General features: G+C 40.7%; 1 protein-coding gene across 17 annotated transcripts in view; it reads left to right on the forward strand.

Moving 5' to 3' along the window:
- The window catches only part of LOC141958201 (golgin subfamily A member 4-like), a 39,782-nt gene that overhangs the window by 19,297 nt on the left and 6,034 nt on the right, over positions 1-14,451 (forward strand). For 16 of the 17 annotated variants that reach the window (XM_074900955.1, XM_074900974.1, XM_074900957.1 and 13 more), the window contains 10 exons: positions 327-512; positions 2,564-2,611; positions 3,002-3,058; positions 6,602-6,700; positions 7,213-7,351; positions 8,307-8,485; positions 9,241-9,372; positions 10,372-10,527; positions 11,388-12,395; positions 13,460-13,535. In XM_074900955.1, the coding sequence (XP_074757056.1) occupies positions 327-512; positions 2,564-2,611; positions 3,002-3,058; positions 6,602-6,700; positions 7,213-7,351; positions 8,307-8,485; positions 9,241-9,372; positions 10,372-10,527; positions 11,388-12,395; positions 13,460-13,535 (2,080 nt within the window). The remainder of the gene's footprint in view (positions 1-326; positions 513-2,563; positions 2,612-3,001; positions 3,059-6,601; positions 6,701-7,212; positions 7,352-8,306; positions 8,486-9,240; positions 9,373-10,371; positions 10,528-11,387; positions 12,396-13,459; positions 13,536-14,451) is intronic. The other variant, XM_074900970.1, reaches the window with a different exon arrangement.

Consider the following 14,451-nt stretch of genomic DNA (forward strand, 5'->3'; position numbering starts at 1 on the left):
ATGTGGTAGTTGCATGCTTGATTTTTCAGCACGAGACGATTCTTCTAAGGGCGTGGTAGCTGTTTGGTGTCACGCATGTGTTAGTCAACAGTCGTTTCTTTGCCCAGGTCAGGTGTCTGTTTCCCGGTCTTCAGTATGTGTGTCTGCCTAAAAGCAGTGCAAAAGTCATTATTTGCTTTGAATTTTTGCAGCTGAGTGCCACTCAGTCTTTGGCCCAGAGGCTGCAGCTCCGAGTTCCCTCCATGGAGTCTTTGTTTCGAAGCCCGGTAAAAGAGTCCCTGTTCCGCTCTTCTTCTAAGGAGTCCCTGTTCTGTTCTTCTTCCAAGGAGTCCCTGTTAGGCGCTGCTTCGAAAGACTCACTGAGTCAGCTGGACTTGGACACAGCTGGTCCCAACCTTGATCCGCGTTCTGACACCGACAGCGAAACAGAAGAGCCTGTGGGAAACGCGGACAGCCTCAGCAAAGAGCAGATGCTGCAGCGACGGTGCAGTTGCTGGGGAAAATGCTCAGAGGTAGGCAGTGTTGTGAGTGACTTAGGTGGGTGGAGAGGGGAAAAAGATGAGGCCAACACATACTGCAGTAGTGGCTCATCTTTTTGTTTCCCTGTCTGGAGCAAATCGATGGACTTAGAGCTAACCTGGAAGCTGTGATTGCAAGTCTAGTTATATTTGGTTCAGATAGGTCAAATGCTTTTCTGTTAATAAAACAGGGAAATCCCTTTCTTCTCCTGTTTGTAAATAATTCCGTGTTGTCAGTAATAGAGGCTAATTAGTGGTTCCTTACACCAAGTAGGCCTATGAAGGTTTCTGCTGAAAGCCTGTAGCAAGGGGTGGAGTTCAGCACAGAGGTGAGCAGGGCTCGTACTCGCATGACAGCAAACTGACTTTTCTTCTGGAACTTGTTGTTGAAGTGCACAGTGCCTCTTTTGTGCAGACGCGATAGGCAGGCGTTTTGTTTCAGATAGGGAGGTTCTATTCCCCATAATTTCCAGGTATTCCCTGAAAGCCATTAATTCAAGGACTATTTCTCTTGCTATTCTAATGAAAACCAATGCTGTAAGTAGTTTTGCTACTAATTTTTGAAATTGTTGGGAAAAGTAAAGGTTTCAACGTGGTGGTGTTGGATTTTGGGTTTTGGGAGTCTGTGTGTGTATTGTATTTAAATCTGGACATTTGCACTGGCTTTTACAGTTGTTCAAGTGTTTACTGCCCTCAAGTACAAAAATACCTGTGCAGCCCTTTGGCTGTCAGTGTCAAAATCCTTGGAATCTAAAATATGTGTACAGCAATTACAGTATTCAACATATGCCTGAAGAAACAGTTATCTTCCATTAATTCAGTAATTGTTGTCTCCTATTAATTCTTTCATTCTTTTCCAGGTAGTATTAGGAGACAAATTTTTTAAAAAGTTTATCTAAACAGTGTTGCCACTGTTTGAAAATTCTTCGAGTTGTTGGTTATGTTTGGTGGATCTTTTTGTTGGTTTTTCTTAGTGTAGTCTGTCTAGAAACTCTTAATTTTCTCTATCAGAAAGGCTTATGGTTTGGTTTTTTTTTTTTCAGTTGTTGTGAATTTCTTAGGTCATTTGGAAAGAATTGTTTTGCCAGAGCTCTGAAGAATGTAGTTTCAATATATAAGGAGTATTTAAGATGTTTGGGGTGTTTTTCTCATTTAAAGTAGGATCCAAAGTTAGCATCTCAAAAATATGGGAAGGGAAACCATCCATAGAAGGTTTAGTTTTCTTTTAAATGTAAAATGAGTATGACTTTGAAATTAGAAGTAATTTTGAACTCTGAAAAATTTTTATTTTAAATAGGATTTTGAAGAGATCTTTTGACTTAAAGATTTCTCGGCTTGGAGTTTTGGCTTTGTTTTCCTTTAAATTTTCAGCAATTTGGAAAGAGCATATTCTCGTTCCAAGTGCCATTATGCTACTTAAGCTTTGGACAGCTTAGGAAATTGTGATCAAATTTATAATTAAACTGAATTGTGCAGTTACTCATGAAGTCCTTTTGTCGGCTTACAATGAGAAGTGTTGTCCGCTTCCAGTCTTCCTTTGCCTGCTGGGTATATGCAGAGCACATGGAATGACAACTTTTGTTATTACAGAGAGTTGGTTTTTTTCTAGAGTTGTAAGGGTATTTTTTAACATACACTCACTGTAAAACTACTTTCACTGCAGCTCTCTGGGATGTGAACCCTTACAAATGTACACCCCTGTAGGGTAGCTGTGTGGGATGTAACTTTCTCATACGGTTGGTTTTTGACTGCCTGTGTTGAAGCACGGCTCTTCTTGGAGGTCTTTTCAGTGAAGGGAAGACAGCGCATGAATGCTGAATGACCTTATTGTTTTGACATGTAGGCTTTATTTTTTTAAGACATTGGAGATATTTTCTAAATGGAAGGAGGAAACATTGATTAAATTTAAGTATGTTTGTGTCAGAAGAGCTTTCTCAAATGAAGGTAAGAGTTTGAAAATGCAGATAGAGATAAAACTAAGCAATTTACTGTGATAGCTGTAAGTGCATGCATTATCAACGTTATACCTGATTTCTGTTTTTTAGCTAGTGTCTGCTTATCAAGTTATCCAGCGGGAGAAGCAGCAGCTACAGGTAAGCATTACTTTTTATCCTCTTAGAATGTGTAGTGCAAATACAGATTTAATTCTCAGTGCATTGTGTGTGTGTTTACACACTACGTTGTTTATGTGTGTGTGTGTAACAGAAGACTCCTTAGCTGTGATTTCTGAGGAATAAGCTAATACTGGTTTGTCAAAGTAACGTTGAAGCTATTGTAATCCAGCCTTTTGTTATTGCATCAGCTGAGTTCAGGTGATTGCCAACCCACAGTTGGCAGTTCATGATAACCCACATTGAGCTTGACTTGAAAGAAAAATTCAAGTTGTTAATTCTTCTGCTGAAGCAGAATTCTGTGGATTTATTTATGCTTTATATATAAAGTTACATTTAACATACCTGATGTTTATTCTTTCTTTTTCTAAGGACATTCTGAGTCAAACTCAGGATAAAGCACTCCGCAGAATTGGAGAACTGAGAGAGGTAATTTACTTTATTGGTTGAATATTTATACCACACATACATAGGCTCTTTCTCTGCCTAGCTTTTTTTTGTTCACTTTACAAAATATTTTCTGTCGTGCAGCAGGGTTTTTTACCGCCTGTGTTTATTTGTTTATATGGGGTTGTTTCTCTGACTCGTTTCCCATTCAGCAGCTTATTGTCATCCTCTTAAGTTGGAGCAGTTCATTGTACCGACTGAACTGCTTTTCTGTTCATTGGGAAATAGGTAGAAATGTGTGTGGTTCTTAGAGTATTGTTGGGTCCAGCAGTAGATGTCCCTGTGCAACTTGTTGCTCTTCTATTAAGCATTAAGAAAGGCTAATGTTAGGCAAATACAAGTAAGAGACACTTTTAAATAAAAATTTTAATGACTGTCAGTAGAAAAAACGATAGAATTTTAAAAACTGCACACTTGATCTCCATTATAATGTCTCCATTGCTTTTATGGATTTGTAGCGTAGTTTATTTGCATCATGAGATCAGGTGGGTTGTGTTATGATTGTTGTCTGCTTAGGTTATAGTGAAATTAAAAGGAGACGCTCTAATGTATAGGGTATTGATAATAAACCTGCTGAGTTTAATTAAGACAGGTAATTGGGCAGAACAAATGAAAAGGGCAAGTTCACCAAAGCCGTATTGTCAAGCTTTGGTGAAGCAGGATGCGAAACAGAAGCGTTTTCACTGCCCCGAGAGCCAGTGCAGCGTCGGTTCAGAGATGGGTGCACGAGGGCCTCTCTGTCCATGCTCTGACCTCACTTGGCAGCTGGGTACCAGCTGGCTCAAAGCCAGGGGCTTTCTCTGTGCCTGCACTCGTGTTTTGGCGTGTGCTGTGCCAAGCAGCAGCGCTGCTGTGGAGGGTGCAGGGCCGTGGTGAGGTCCCACCTGTGCCTGAAGGCAGGCGAGCTCCAGGCAGTCAGGCGTCTCTCGCCCGCGAACGAGGGCCGGGGTCTGGCCCTGGAGGGTGAGGGATGTGACTGTGAGCATCCGGACATGCACGTACCCAAGGCTCCTGCTCGCCCGCAAGGGGCTGCCCCGGTGCAACATGATTTCAGAGGAGGTCACCGACAAATTGTGGAGCTTCTACTTGAGCTGTGCAGGGTGTGATCCAGGGAATCAGGCTGTGAATTGTGTAAGCCATGGGGACAGCATTTTGGTTGGGATCTGTGCTGTTTCTGCCCCAGCAGCTGCGAACGGGGGGCCAGAGTGCTGAGCGTGTGGTGCTCAGCTGAGCTGGAGCCTGTGCCTGGGCTCTTGCTCTGTCCTAAGCTAAGCTGTCAGCCCATAGGAGGGGAAAACCCACAGCATTCCTGACAGAAGTGGCTTGCCAGTGGCTTTTTTTCCAGTTCACTACAAGGTCAAATGAAAGAAGCTCATTCTGTGTTCAGTCTCTATCCGCATGCTCCAGTAGGTTTGGTTTTCCAGCTTATTGGTACTTGGTAAAGTTTGGAAGGCATGTATGTACACCAGAGTTAAAGCTTTTCACTATGAAGAAGGGTTGAACATGTGCCTGCTTACTTTTCACATTTGCTATCACAGCCTTTCTGATTCATATATGTATATAAAAATATATGTATTTCTGATACACGTAGATTTCTATATAGATTTGTTATAAAATTTAATTCCATTCTTGTAAGTCTTGTAGATTTAAACATTCCTTCAAAGCTAATATTGAAATCTTTTTTATTAACTGAAGACCTTCAAAAAATAGGTTTTTGGTCTTTTAGAAGCCCAAGTTACAGCATGAGGTAAAACAGACCTAAAAGAAAAGTTACAGATCAAATGGTACATTGCCATTGTGGGAGCTAAAATGGTACCAAATAGATCATTCACTGATGTAATAAGTTGTTATCAGAAGTTAAGTTAAAAAATCTTTTTCTTCATCGTGCAGTCCATTTTCCCCATATATATGCTGAATCAGAGAAGTTCCTTTTAAGAGGGCCATGTAGGAATAAACTAAGTCTTCTCTGAGACCAAGCTGACAGTGTGAAATAGTCCCTGGCTGTCAACGTGTCTTTTGCTTACCTTAGTTTTCTCTTGTTAAGAATAATTCCTCAGCAGCAGTCTTCGGAGTTCTCCTTGTCAGACAAGGATCAGAAGGGACTTGGGGACCCAAAAAGACTATTTCGATGTTGATTTCAGTAAAACTCTTTGTCACTTGTTGTTGCACTGAGCTGCTTTCCTTGGCTTGGACGGAATTGCTTCTAAAGCTCAGAAGCGCAAGGCAGAAGCGTGATCAGTAGCTGTTGAGACCCTGAGGCAAGGCATGGTTACAAAGTGGATATAGTTGCTTGGGCAGAGAGAGGAATAGTTTTCCCGGTGACAGCTCCCAGCACTGTCCTGCCTGCGTGGCTGGGCAGGCTCAGCTCACACGGCTGCGGATCTCAGAGCTGGTATCAGGCTCTGCTCTGGCAGCCGGGATTCAGGGCTGAAGGTAAGGGGTAGGCAGCAAGATGGGTAAAAGCAAGATCTGCAGTTAGAGGAAAGCAATGCAGGAAGCATTTAGTGCCCTGTGTTTTGTCTCCTGTTTGCTTTTTCATCCTTTCTGTCGTCCTTTATCTTTTCCTGGCTCACAGAAGTCACGTTTACGGGTGCCGCTTGCTTTATACAAGCGATCTGTGCAGAATAATGGTCGTAGAAGCATTCATTTCCTGGGTAAATCACTGGGAAGATATATATGGATGAAGTAAATATTGAAGGAAAAAAAAAAAAAAAAAAGAATACAAGTTTGGGAAATTGTTTACGGTGCGTGCATGAAATGTGTCTGGTTCCCATTCTCTCAATAAGGAGTTAGATGTGAATCAATTTAAATACATTTCTTTTCTATTAGAGCAGTAAGTATTTAAAGGAACTGAAATATTTAAACTTTAAAAGCACAGGAAGGAAATAGAAGAAACCTCCCTAAGGCAGTATTTTATGATTACACAGATCCTAGTAATGCATTTAGGTAACGTCGAGGAAGTTTCTAAAGGTGTTCAGCCAAATGAATGCAACTAAGCAGCAAGTAAAGCCACATAGTTCAGTTCTTTGGCATCCCCTGACTTGCTGATTTGAGACCCCTTTGAGGGATGAAAAAGCCAACTTTCTGCTCCTCTAAGTGCCATATGTCATATTAGAGTGCTAGCCTGTTGGAGGAGCATGAGAGACACTGACATTTCTGCTGTTTCAGTTGACTTAATCTGGTGGCTAAATGAAGAACCGAGTTTACTGAAGTGCAGTCTTCAACTTCCAGAAGGGTTTTTGGGAGCAGGCATGAAGCGATCCCTACACAAACTTGTGTTTTAGAACAAAAGAATTCTGGATAATTCTGCATTAGATCTAGACTCCTGCTGGTTTAATGCTAGTGTTATAATGGGATGTTCTTATGTGGTGTGGAATGTTGTATAGTAAAAGAAATACCCACTTTGTGGTTGTATTCTAGGGTCACAACTGTGAAGAGGCATTTCTAATATTTCACAGTATTTTGATAAACCTTTCAAATTCCCATGTTAGTTTCATTTGAGATGTGTTTGTTTATGATTCTCAGGAGCTCCAGATGACACAACAAGCAAGGAAACATCTCCAAGAGGAATTTGATGCTTCCTTAGAAGAAAAGGATCAACTTATTAGTGTCCTGCAAACTCAGGTGAGATACCTTACCCAACAGATGTGCTTTAACACTGCTCTTCCTACTTTTTTTTTGCTTTAAATTACATATTTCCTATCATGCATGTCCATGTCTTTTTATAATTGCTGCGATGTTGTTGAGCTTCTTGAGAATTTATGTTTATCTAGAAAATAAATGCATCTTCGTGGTAGAGGATACCCTTGCACGATCTCACTCGTGTTAAATGTGATTGTTTGATATGTGCTTACATTGTGTTGTCTTTGTTATCAAGAACATAACATTGGCAGTTGTTTGAGTTCGGCAAAATTTATGTGTTTTGCTTAATTGGTCTTTTTTTCTCCACTCATATTGAAACTATTTTTGTGAATTGGAAACAATTCTGATTTTTGAAATGCTACAAAAATTCAGCCAGATTATTCCTTTCTCTACTCGCTGATACCAATTTATTTAACTCTCTCTAGTTCTGAAGAGCAAAACATGATCTACTTAGAATCCTTGGGTTTTTCTAACAAAAAGAACATTTTATTTAGGTATCATTGCTGAAAAAGACGTTACAGAATGGTCAGATACGCACTGAACTGCCTGACTCGACTGTCCCATCTAAACGACAAGTTCAAAGTCCAACAAAAGAAGTCGGCACAGAAACTCCTGTGGAACCAGGAAGCAATGGTAGGTATTGCAGCTTTTTGAAGACATGTTGAATTTTGGGAAAGAAGCCTGCTGTCATTGATGATGGAGTAACAATACTTAGGGCTGAACATGTCATAGTAAGGATATATTTCCTGGAAGGAGACTTGTTTTGAAAAGAGCGTGGCAGCTAGAGGACAGGATAACCCTTCAAAGAGACTAAATTTTCATGAGAATTCAAGTCTGATGCGTCTCGCCTTTCTCAGAAATGACGACAGTATTGTAATTATTGCATTTGATGGAAGGGGTTTTTTTTACTCTTGCCACTCAATATGATTAAGAGATTCTGTCCCCCATAAGCAAGGACCTATGCCTGGAGTTCAGAGAGGACACCAGTTGCCAGACTTTCTCTTTTTTTCCACACACACCGACTACCCCTCCCCTCCCCAGGAAAAAGTAAAAGCAAAGATCCATTTTGATACTCATGCTGTTGAGTAATCTAAGTGTCCCCTCACACCAGGAGGTTATTGGAGTTACGGGACTCCCAGTATTGTGTCTATTGGATTACTGAGCAAGGGACATTATAATGCTGATACATAATGAATGTGTCATTGGCATCCTGCATAGAAAGACAGGGACAGAGGTGAACATGCATCTTTCAGTTATCTTTGTTCAGCATCTGCCATGATTTTTGTACGTTAGGATGATATGAAGGCTCAGATCAGAGATTTTCTGTCATGTCTTTTGTAGTGCTTAGGAAATAATTCAAGTATCTGGGCCCTGAGAATCAGGGTTCAGGACGTTTCCCGTGCGGGAGTGTGCTTCTGGACTATAGTATGTAAGACTTACGAACTGAACCTCTGAATTTGTCTGTCCTGTTTTCATGGCAAGTACTGGGACTGACTCCAGAGCATCAGAGGGGAACACAGAGTGAAATAAACAGAGCAAAAGGGACATAGATCTTTCTTGACTATCATGTACTTTTTTTTCTTTGAAGCTTTTGAAGAGCTTGAGAGGGCTCTGAGTCTTGCCCAAAAGGCAGAGGAAGCCCAGAAGAAACTGCAGGCAGAAACGGATAAAAAAATCAAAGCAGTAGAAAAGGCAAGTGAGGAAGAGAGGGTAAATCTTCAGCGGGAGTTAATCAGAGTGAAACAAGAGGTGGTTGAGATTATGAAGGTAAAAGCTGAGACTCACCCTGTACTATTGGCTTTTAATCTAATAATTCAATTACAATTAAACTATAGTTGTAAAATACATTAGTATATCATAACGTCATAAAATTTTCGATTTAGTAAGTTCTATAAAAATTAATGTCTAGGGTTAAAGATTTACTTAAGACAGAACAGAAAACTCCCCATATAGATTTTATTTTTCTCTAACAGTTTAAAATCAGTGAATGAAAACACCTGTAAATGACAGTTCTTGTGTTGGCATTTGTGATGTTAGTAATTTTTCTAAGAGAATACACTGATGCTTTAGGGGGAGAACTTCCTTGCATTACATTATTCTTAAATAAAGCATGTTCATAGATTGTAGATAGCTGGCTACATAGGGTATCATCACTTGACTTTCTGGCACGTGAAATAACAAGAATGCCGGGAAAGCTAGAGACAGAAGTTCCTTTTCCAATTTATGATCACATTTGCACTGACACTGAAAACACACAAGTTCACCTTGGTAGATGAGTCTTTAGAAGATCTGGTGTTTCCTTTGGTAGAGCTGTGAAAGACTTGAGAAGGAAGATGGACAACTTCAAGCTTGAAAATAGCCCCTGTCAGGGCTCAGTAGGAAGCGTTCAAGTGACTGATACTCAAAGGCAGCAAAGAGATGGTTCCCGTTTCCTCTCTCTGTTGCACTGCTTTTCTTCATGAGAAATAATACAAAGTGTTATTGAATATGAATGTGACATTTTTTTTCTGACTGATTGACAGAAGTCTTCAGAGGAGCGTGTTGCTGAACTAGAAAAATGCCACAAAAAAGAAATGGCTGCCAAAGATCGGGAGCTAAATGAGAGGTTACAGGCCCAAGAAAAGGCGTTCCAGGGCAAGATGAAGGCAGCTCTTGTGAGTATCCCTGCAATGTGTAGAAAGGTGTTTCTCTGAGTGTGAGGTGGAACTAGAAGTCTTAATCTGACCCTGTTCTGTAGCGAGAGTCCTTCTGCTCTCAGAGATACAAAGCGTCCTCCAAAAGTCAAAGAGGTCAGACAGCCTCTTCAGCAGCATGAAGGGAAAGCAGCTATGGTGATACAGGCTGAATAATGACAGTTAATCACTCTCCCTGCTCACTAACAGCTGCATCTTGTGGGAAAGACTTATTTTATTTTTAAAACTGCTTAGACATTTTTTAAAAATTTCTTCCTCTGGATCACTGGCGATTAGCCAGAGCAACTAGAGTAGAAGAGGTTCAAAGAATGAGGCTGTTACTTGAAAAGTGTTGGTATCGTTGTGGCCGATGGTGCTGTATTATGTGAGCAGGGTTAACTCTTCATAGTGTTTGACCTCAGAAAAGAATTTCCTTCCAGGCCAGGCTGGGAGGAATCACTGGATTCTTTGTTCTTTTTCACAAGCTGTAATCCACTTTAGATCATGTAATTTTACCTAACAAATAGTAGATTCTCTTTTGTGCTCCTCCATGATGGCTGGTGAGTAGGACTGAGGGACTTTGACAGTCTCTTCCTGACTATTTTTTTTGCCTACCTATTTCTCAGGTTATTTTTTAATTATAAGGACTAGAAGCTTGAAAATAATTTAGCAATGGAAGCAAGTGAGAACAGACCTTTAGTCCTCTAAGGTGTTACTCTCAATCATGCTAAACAAAACAAAATGGAAGGCTGGATTGCATTAGGTTTTTCATAGAAAGGCGAATGGTCCCCAAGAAGAGAAAATGGAAGTGATTTGTAACGGTTTTGTTTACACAGACGAAATACAAACTCTGTGCTTGTGGTGAAAATACAGGTGTGCCTAGTGTATGACTCCTATTAACTTGTTTGTAAATATTCAATTCTGCTGGTTTTGGAGGTGTGATGACTGTATTTATTGTTTTAATCATAATTTTTGATACAGGAAATAAACCGGATTGAGTATTTAAAAGCCCTTCAAGAACAAGAGGAGCAAGGGTCCCTAGCTTTAGAAGAATTAGAGCTGCAGAAGAAAGCAATACAGTCACAGTGTGACAAGAAAGTTCAGAGGATGCATCAAGAAGTAAAGACTTCTAGAACTGTGAGTAAAGATTCCAAAGGGGTAGATGTTTACAGGAATTCCTTTTAGTATATATTCTCAGTGTGACAGTTTACAGATACTGTGGATTTGTTGCGACTGGGTTGTTTTAATGTCACAGTGTTTAAAAAACACACATCTGCATTCACTTTCTATCATGGTATGATACATTAATTTGTATCCCTCTGCATAATTTTTATGTATGTTCTACAGGAGAGTTAAACTTCAAGCTGTTTAACTCCTGGGTACTGCTAGCGTACACACACTTACAAAGATCCTTGAGTAAATAAGAAAATGTGCTTAAATTTTTGAAGTGTCCCGTGCTTTATGTAATGGGTCAGATTGCATTATCTGCCAATGCAAGTTTGTACGTTATTCCGCCACTCCCTAATATTAGTTTGAAAGTTTTGCCTATAGAAGCATTTTACCTTGACAGCAGAATTTCCACGAGATGTGTGGAATTAAGATAAATCAGTAGGTGTGTACAAAGCTTGGTAGTACTCGTGTAGACTCCTGATGTCTTTCATCCTATGTGTTGGCACTTTAGCTTAATAAGAAAAAATGGATGTGTATCTCGTAAATGTCACGGGAATTTATTTTATTTGTGTTAAATTCTTTCTAAGCTTTTATTGTATGTGTTTTCACCACAAGGAAAGAGAAAGCCTTTTATTAAATAACTAACCATAATGGAAGCAAGTCTGAGAAGAAACTAGGTGAATGAAAGGCTGCCATAAAAAGTTAATATTCACTAAAAATAATGGAATAAGTTACTTGTAGTTATGTGAACCTGGTGAGATTTTGAAAAAATTTAATCTTGCTGCCTTATGAATATTCATATTCTTTTAAAACTTTTTTTCTAACAGAGGATTCTTGAACTGGAAAGCTCTCTTGCAAAGTATTTGGAAGAGGCCAGAAAGCAATCAGAAGAAAAAAAGCAGCACAATAAGGAAATAAGTGATATAGTTGAAAAGCACAAGAATGAACTGGAAAACATGAAACAGCAGCAGGAAAAGCTTTGGACAGAAAAACTTCAAATCTTAAAGCAACAACAAGTAACTGAAATGGAAAAAATGAGAGAGAAACAAGAACAAGAGATAGCTACAATTTTGAAAGAGAAAGAAACAGTTTTCCGTGCACACATAGAAGAGATGAATGAAAAAACGTTACAAAAACTTGATGTGAAACAAGCAGAGTTCGAAGCACTGTCTTCTGAGCTATCAGAAGCACTAAAAATTCGTCATGCCTTGGAACAAGAGCTCTATGCATTGAATAGTAAAGTGTGTGAAGCAAGGCAAGAATTGGAAGAAGAGAGGAAGAGGCACAAAGAAGAGGTTGAAGTTATGTCAAAAGAGCATGCAATGTCTATTCGAGGAGTTGAGGAGGTACTCAAAGAGGAACTCAACCAACTCAGGCAGTCACTGGAGAAACTTGCGGAGCAGGAAGCTAAGCTAAAAAAAGAGCTTGAAAACAAGCAATTGGAGTTCAGTCAGAAAGAGAGCGAATTCAATGCCAAAATGTTGGAAATGGCACATGCCGGCACAGCTGGAATCAATGATGCTGTGTCAAAACTAGAATGTAATCACAAAGAGCAGCTGGAGAGTCTTGCTGAGGCTCACAGGAGGGAGTTGGAAGAAATTACCCGGAGTTGGGAAGAGAAACTCCATCAGCAGGTTGAAGAGCTCCAGGAAAAGCATGAAATGGAGCTGCAAGAGAAGGAGCAGGAAGTTGGAGACCTGAAAGAGGAACTTGCCACCTGCAGTGCTGAGAAGGAGGGCTCCAGAGCAGAAATAACCCGACTGAAGGGAGAGCAGGTGACAAGGGAGGAGTCCCTGAAGGAACTGCAAGAACAACTAAGGCAGTCAGTGTCGAAGGTGAATGCTTTGTCAGATAAGGAAAGTGACCTGAAAACGCAGTTGAAAAAATGGGAAGGTGATCTTAATCAGGCCCTGATAGAGCAGTCAGGACTTGAGGAACAGCTCAGTGAGCAGAAAGCAGTTGAAGAAAAGGACAAAGCCAAAATTACCGAGCTGGCTGATGAAAGAACACTAAATTTAAGCTCCAGCTCTGATTACTTAGTAAATGTGCTAGGGTTAGGTCCTTGGGTCCTTGATCAGTTTGTGTTCCAGGTGGAAAAGAGGGAAGCGAGTGAGTGAAATTTTAAGCTTTACTAGAGTTGTGGTGGTGGTGGTTGTTTTTGAAGGATTTAAATACAGTGTTTATAGGTCAGCCTCCCTCCCTAGCTCCTTTCTCTGAGGCTCTGTCCAGATAGGCACCACGGCCCTTAAAGTAAGGTTCTGTTCTATGTGGGATGCAGTCTGTTTGCATAGTTTCTGTGCTAAGAGCTTTCACTTTTACTTCTAAGGGAACAGTTTGTCTGCTTGATGCTTGCAGACAAACATAGTTTTGCTCCAGTAACATTTCAACCAGGAGTTCGCAGCGAACTTCGTTCTGAAGATGCTATTGTAAGATTCTATGGTTCTTGATGTAAAAAACCTCTAAAAAAACCACCACCCCCCAAAAACCACCTCAAATTAAGAGTAAATAGAAGGAGCTGAGTACGCCAGGTATTGAGGATTTTTAACTAGAGTTCTATGACCATCTATTAAAAAAAAATCTTAGGAAAGGTTAATTGTTGATGTGTTTTTGACGGCATTTTTGTCATGTTTTCTTTATGTATGCTTATGTGTTTAGAGTAGACAGGTGTACATATATATGTGAATACATATACGTGCGTAACATTTGCTGTAGATACCTGCGTGTGTATATACACATGTACACCCATTTCCTTAAGTAGTTTAGGGAAAGTTTTTAATAACACAGTTTTTAATGTCTTTTGATTTCATCGAAGGAGATTCTGTTTAACCGAAAACTGTCAATTATGCTTATTTTAGCTGCTTGTGAACACCATTCATCATTTTGACTGTTCTCTATTTAGATTCATGTACTGGAAGACCAGTTGAAAAACTATGAGAAGAATGTGAACGTCTCCTCCGTTGCAACACCATACAGAGGTAAGTACACTGTTTTCATCACAAGTAAGTTGTTTGCTTGAAAGATACGCTTTGGTTTAGACAATTTATTAAAATGTCAGTCTCTTTCAAACACTTGTATCATACTTTTATGGCATCTTATCCTCGTTTTGTCTTCTCTGTTATAGCAGAGCTGGTGTGTGATTTCAGATGAGGGAGTCACAGAGCATTTTGTTTGGGGTTTGGTTTTATGTCATGCAGTTAGAAGAGCTCTATATCGGAGTTCTTAAGCTTTCTCTGGGGAGAGTGGTATAAGCAGTGGCACTCAAAAGTGGGTAGGGAGGAATTACCCATTTGTCTTGGCTAATTAGATACACATTTTATGACTTTAAAGCTCGTGAACAATACTGGATTTTACAGATCTGTCTTGTGTTACGTGCTTGGACATTGACTCTTCTTGTGATGAGAGTTCCTTTGCAGGATGATCTGCTTTGACACAGTAATAAGTAAAATCCCAGTTCCCCTTGTAATCTTTGAAATATGTGTCCTTGAAAGTGGTTTTGGAGCTGAAATCCCCTGGCATTTCAGGCAAATAACCGTCTCCTCGTGACTGGAGTCATGGTGCGCGCAGGGAATAGAACAGCAGAGTTACCCCGCGTTATGCCGAGCGCTCTGCAGGAGCAGCTCTGAGGCGGGTCTGAGGGGTCCCCCCAGGAGAGCAGCTCTCTGCAGAGCAGGTCCCAGCCCCCCGGGAGACAGGGGCAGAGACGGGCACAGCTACAGCATCGCTCGGGCAGGGACTGAAGGCCCCGGGCTGAGCTCAGACACGTCCCCTGGGCCCTTGGCAGGAGACGGGGGGGCCGGGGGTCCCGGGGAGGCCGGCCCCGGCCACTGAGGCCTATGAGCACCCCCAGGACCCTGACAGAAGCAGACGTGCACTGCTCATGTGCTCTCCCGT

Source organism: Athene noctua, chromosome 2 (genome assembly GCF_965140245.1).
Source record: "Athene noctua chromosome 2, bAthNoc1.hap1.1, whole genome shotgun sequence".
NCBI classification, from domain to species: Eukaryota; Metazoa; Chordata; class Aves; order Strigiformes; family Strigidae; genus Athene; species Athene noctua.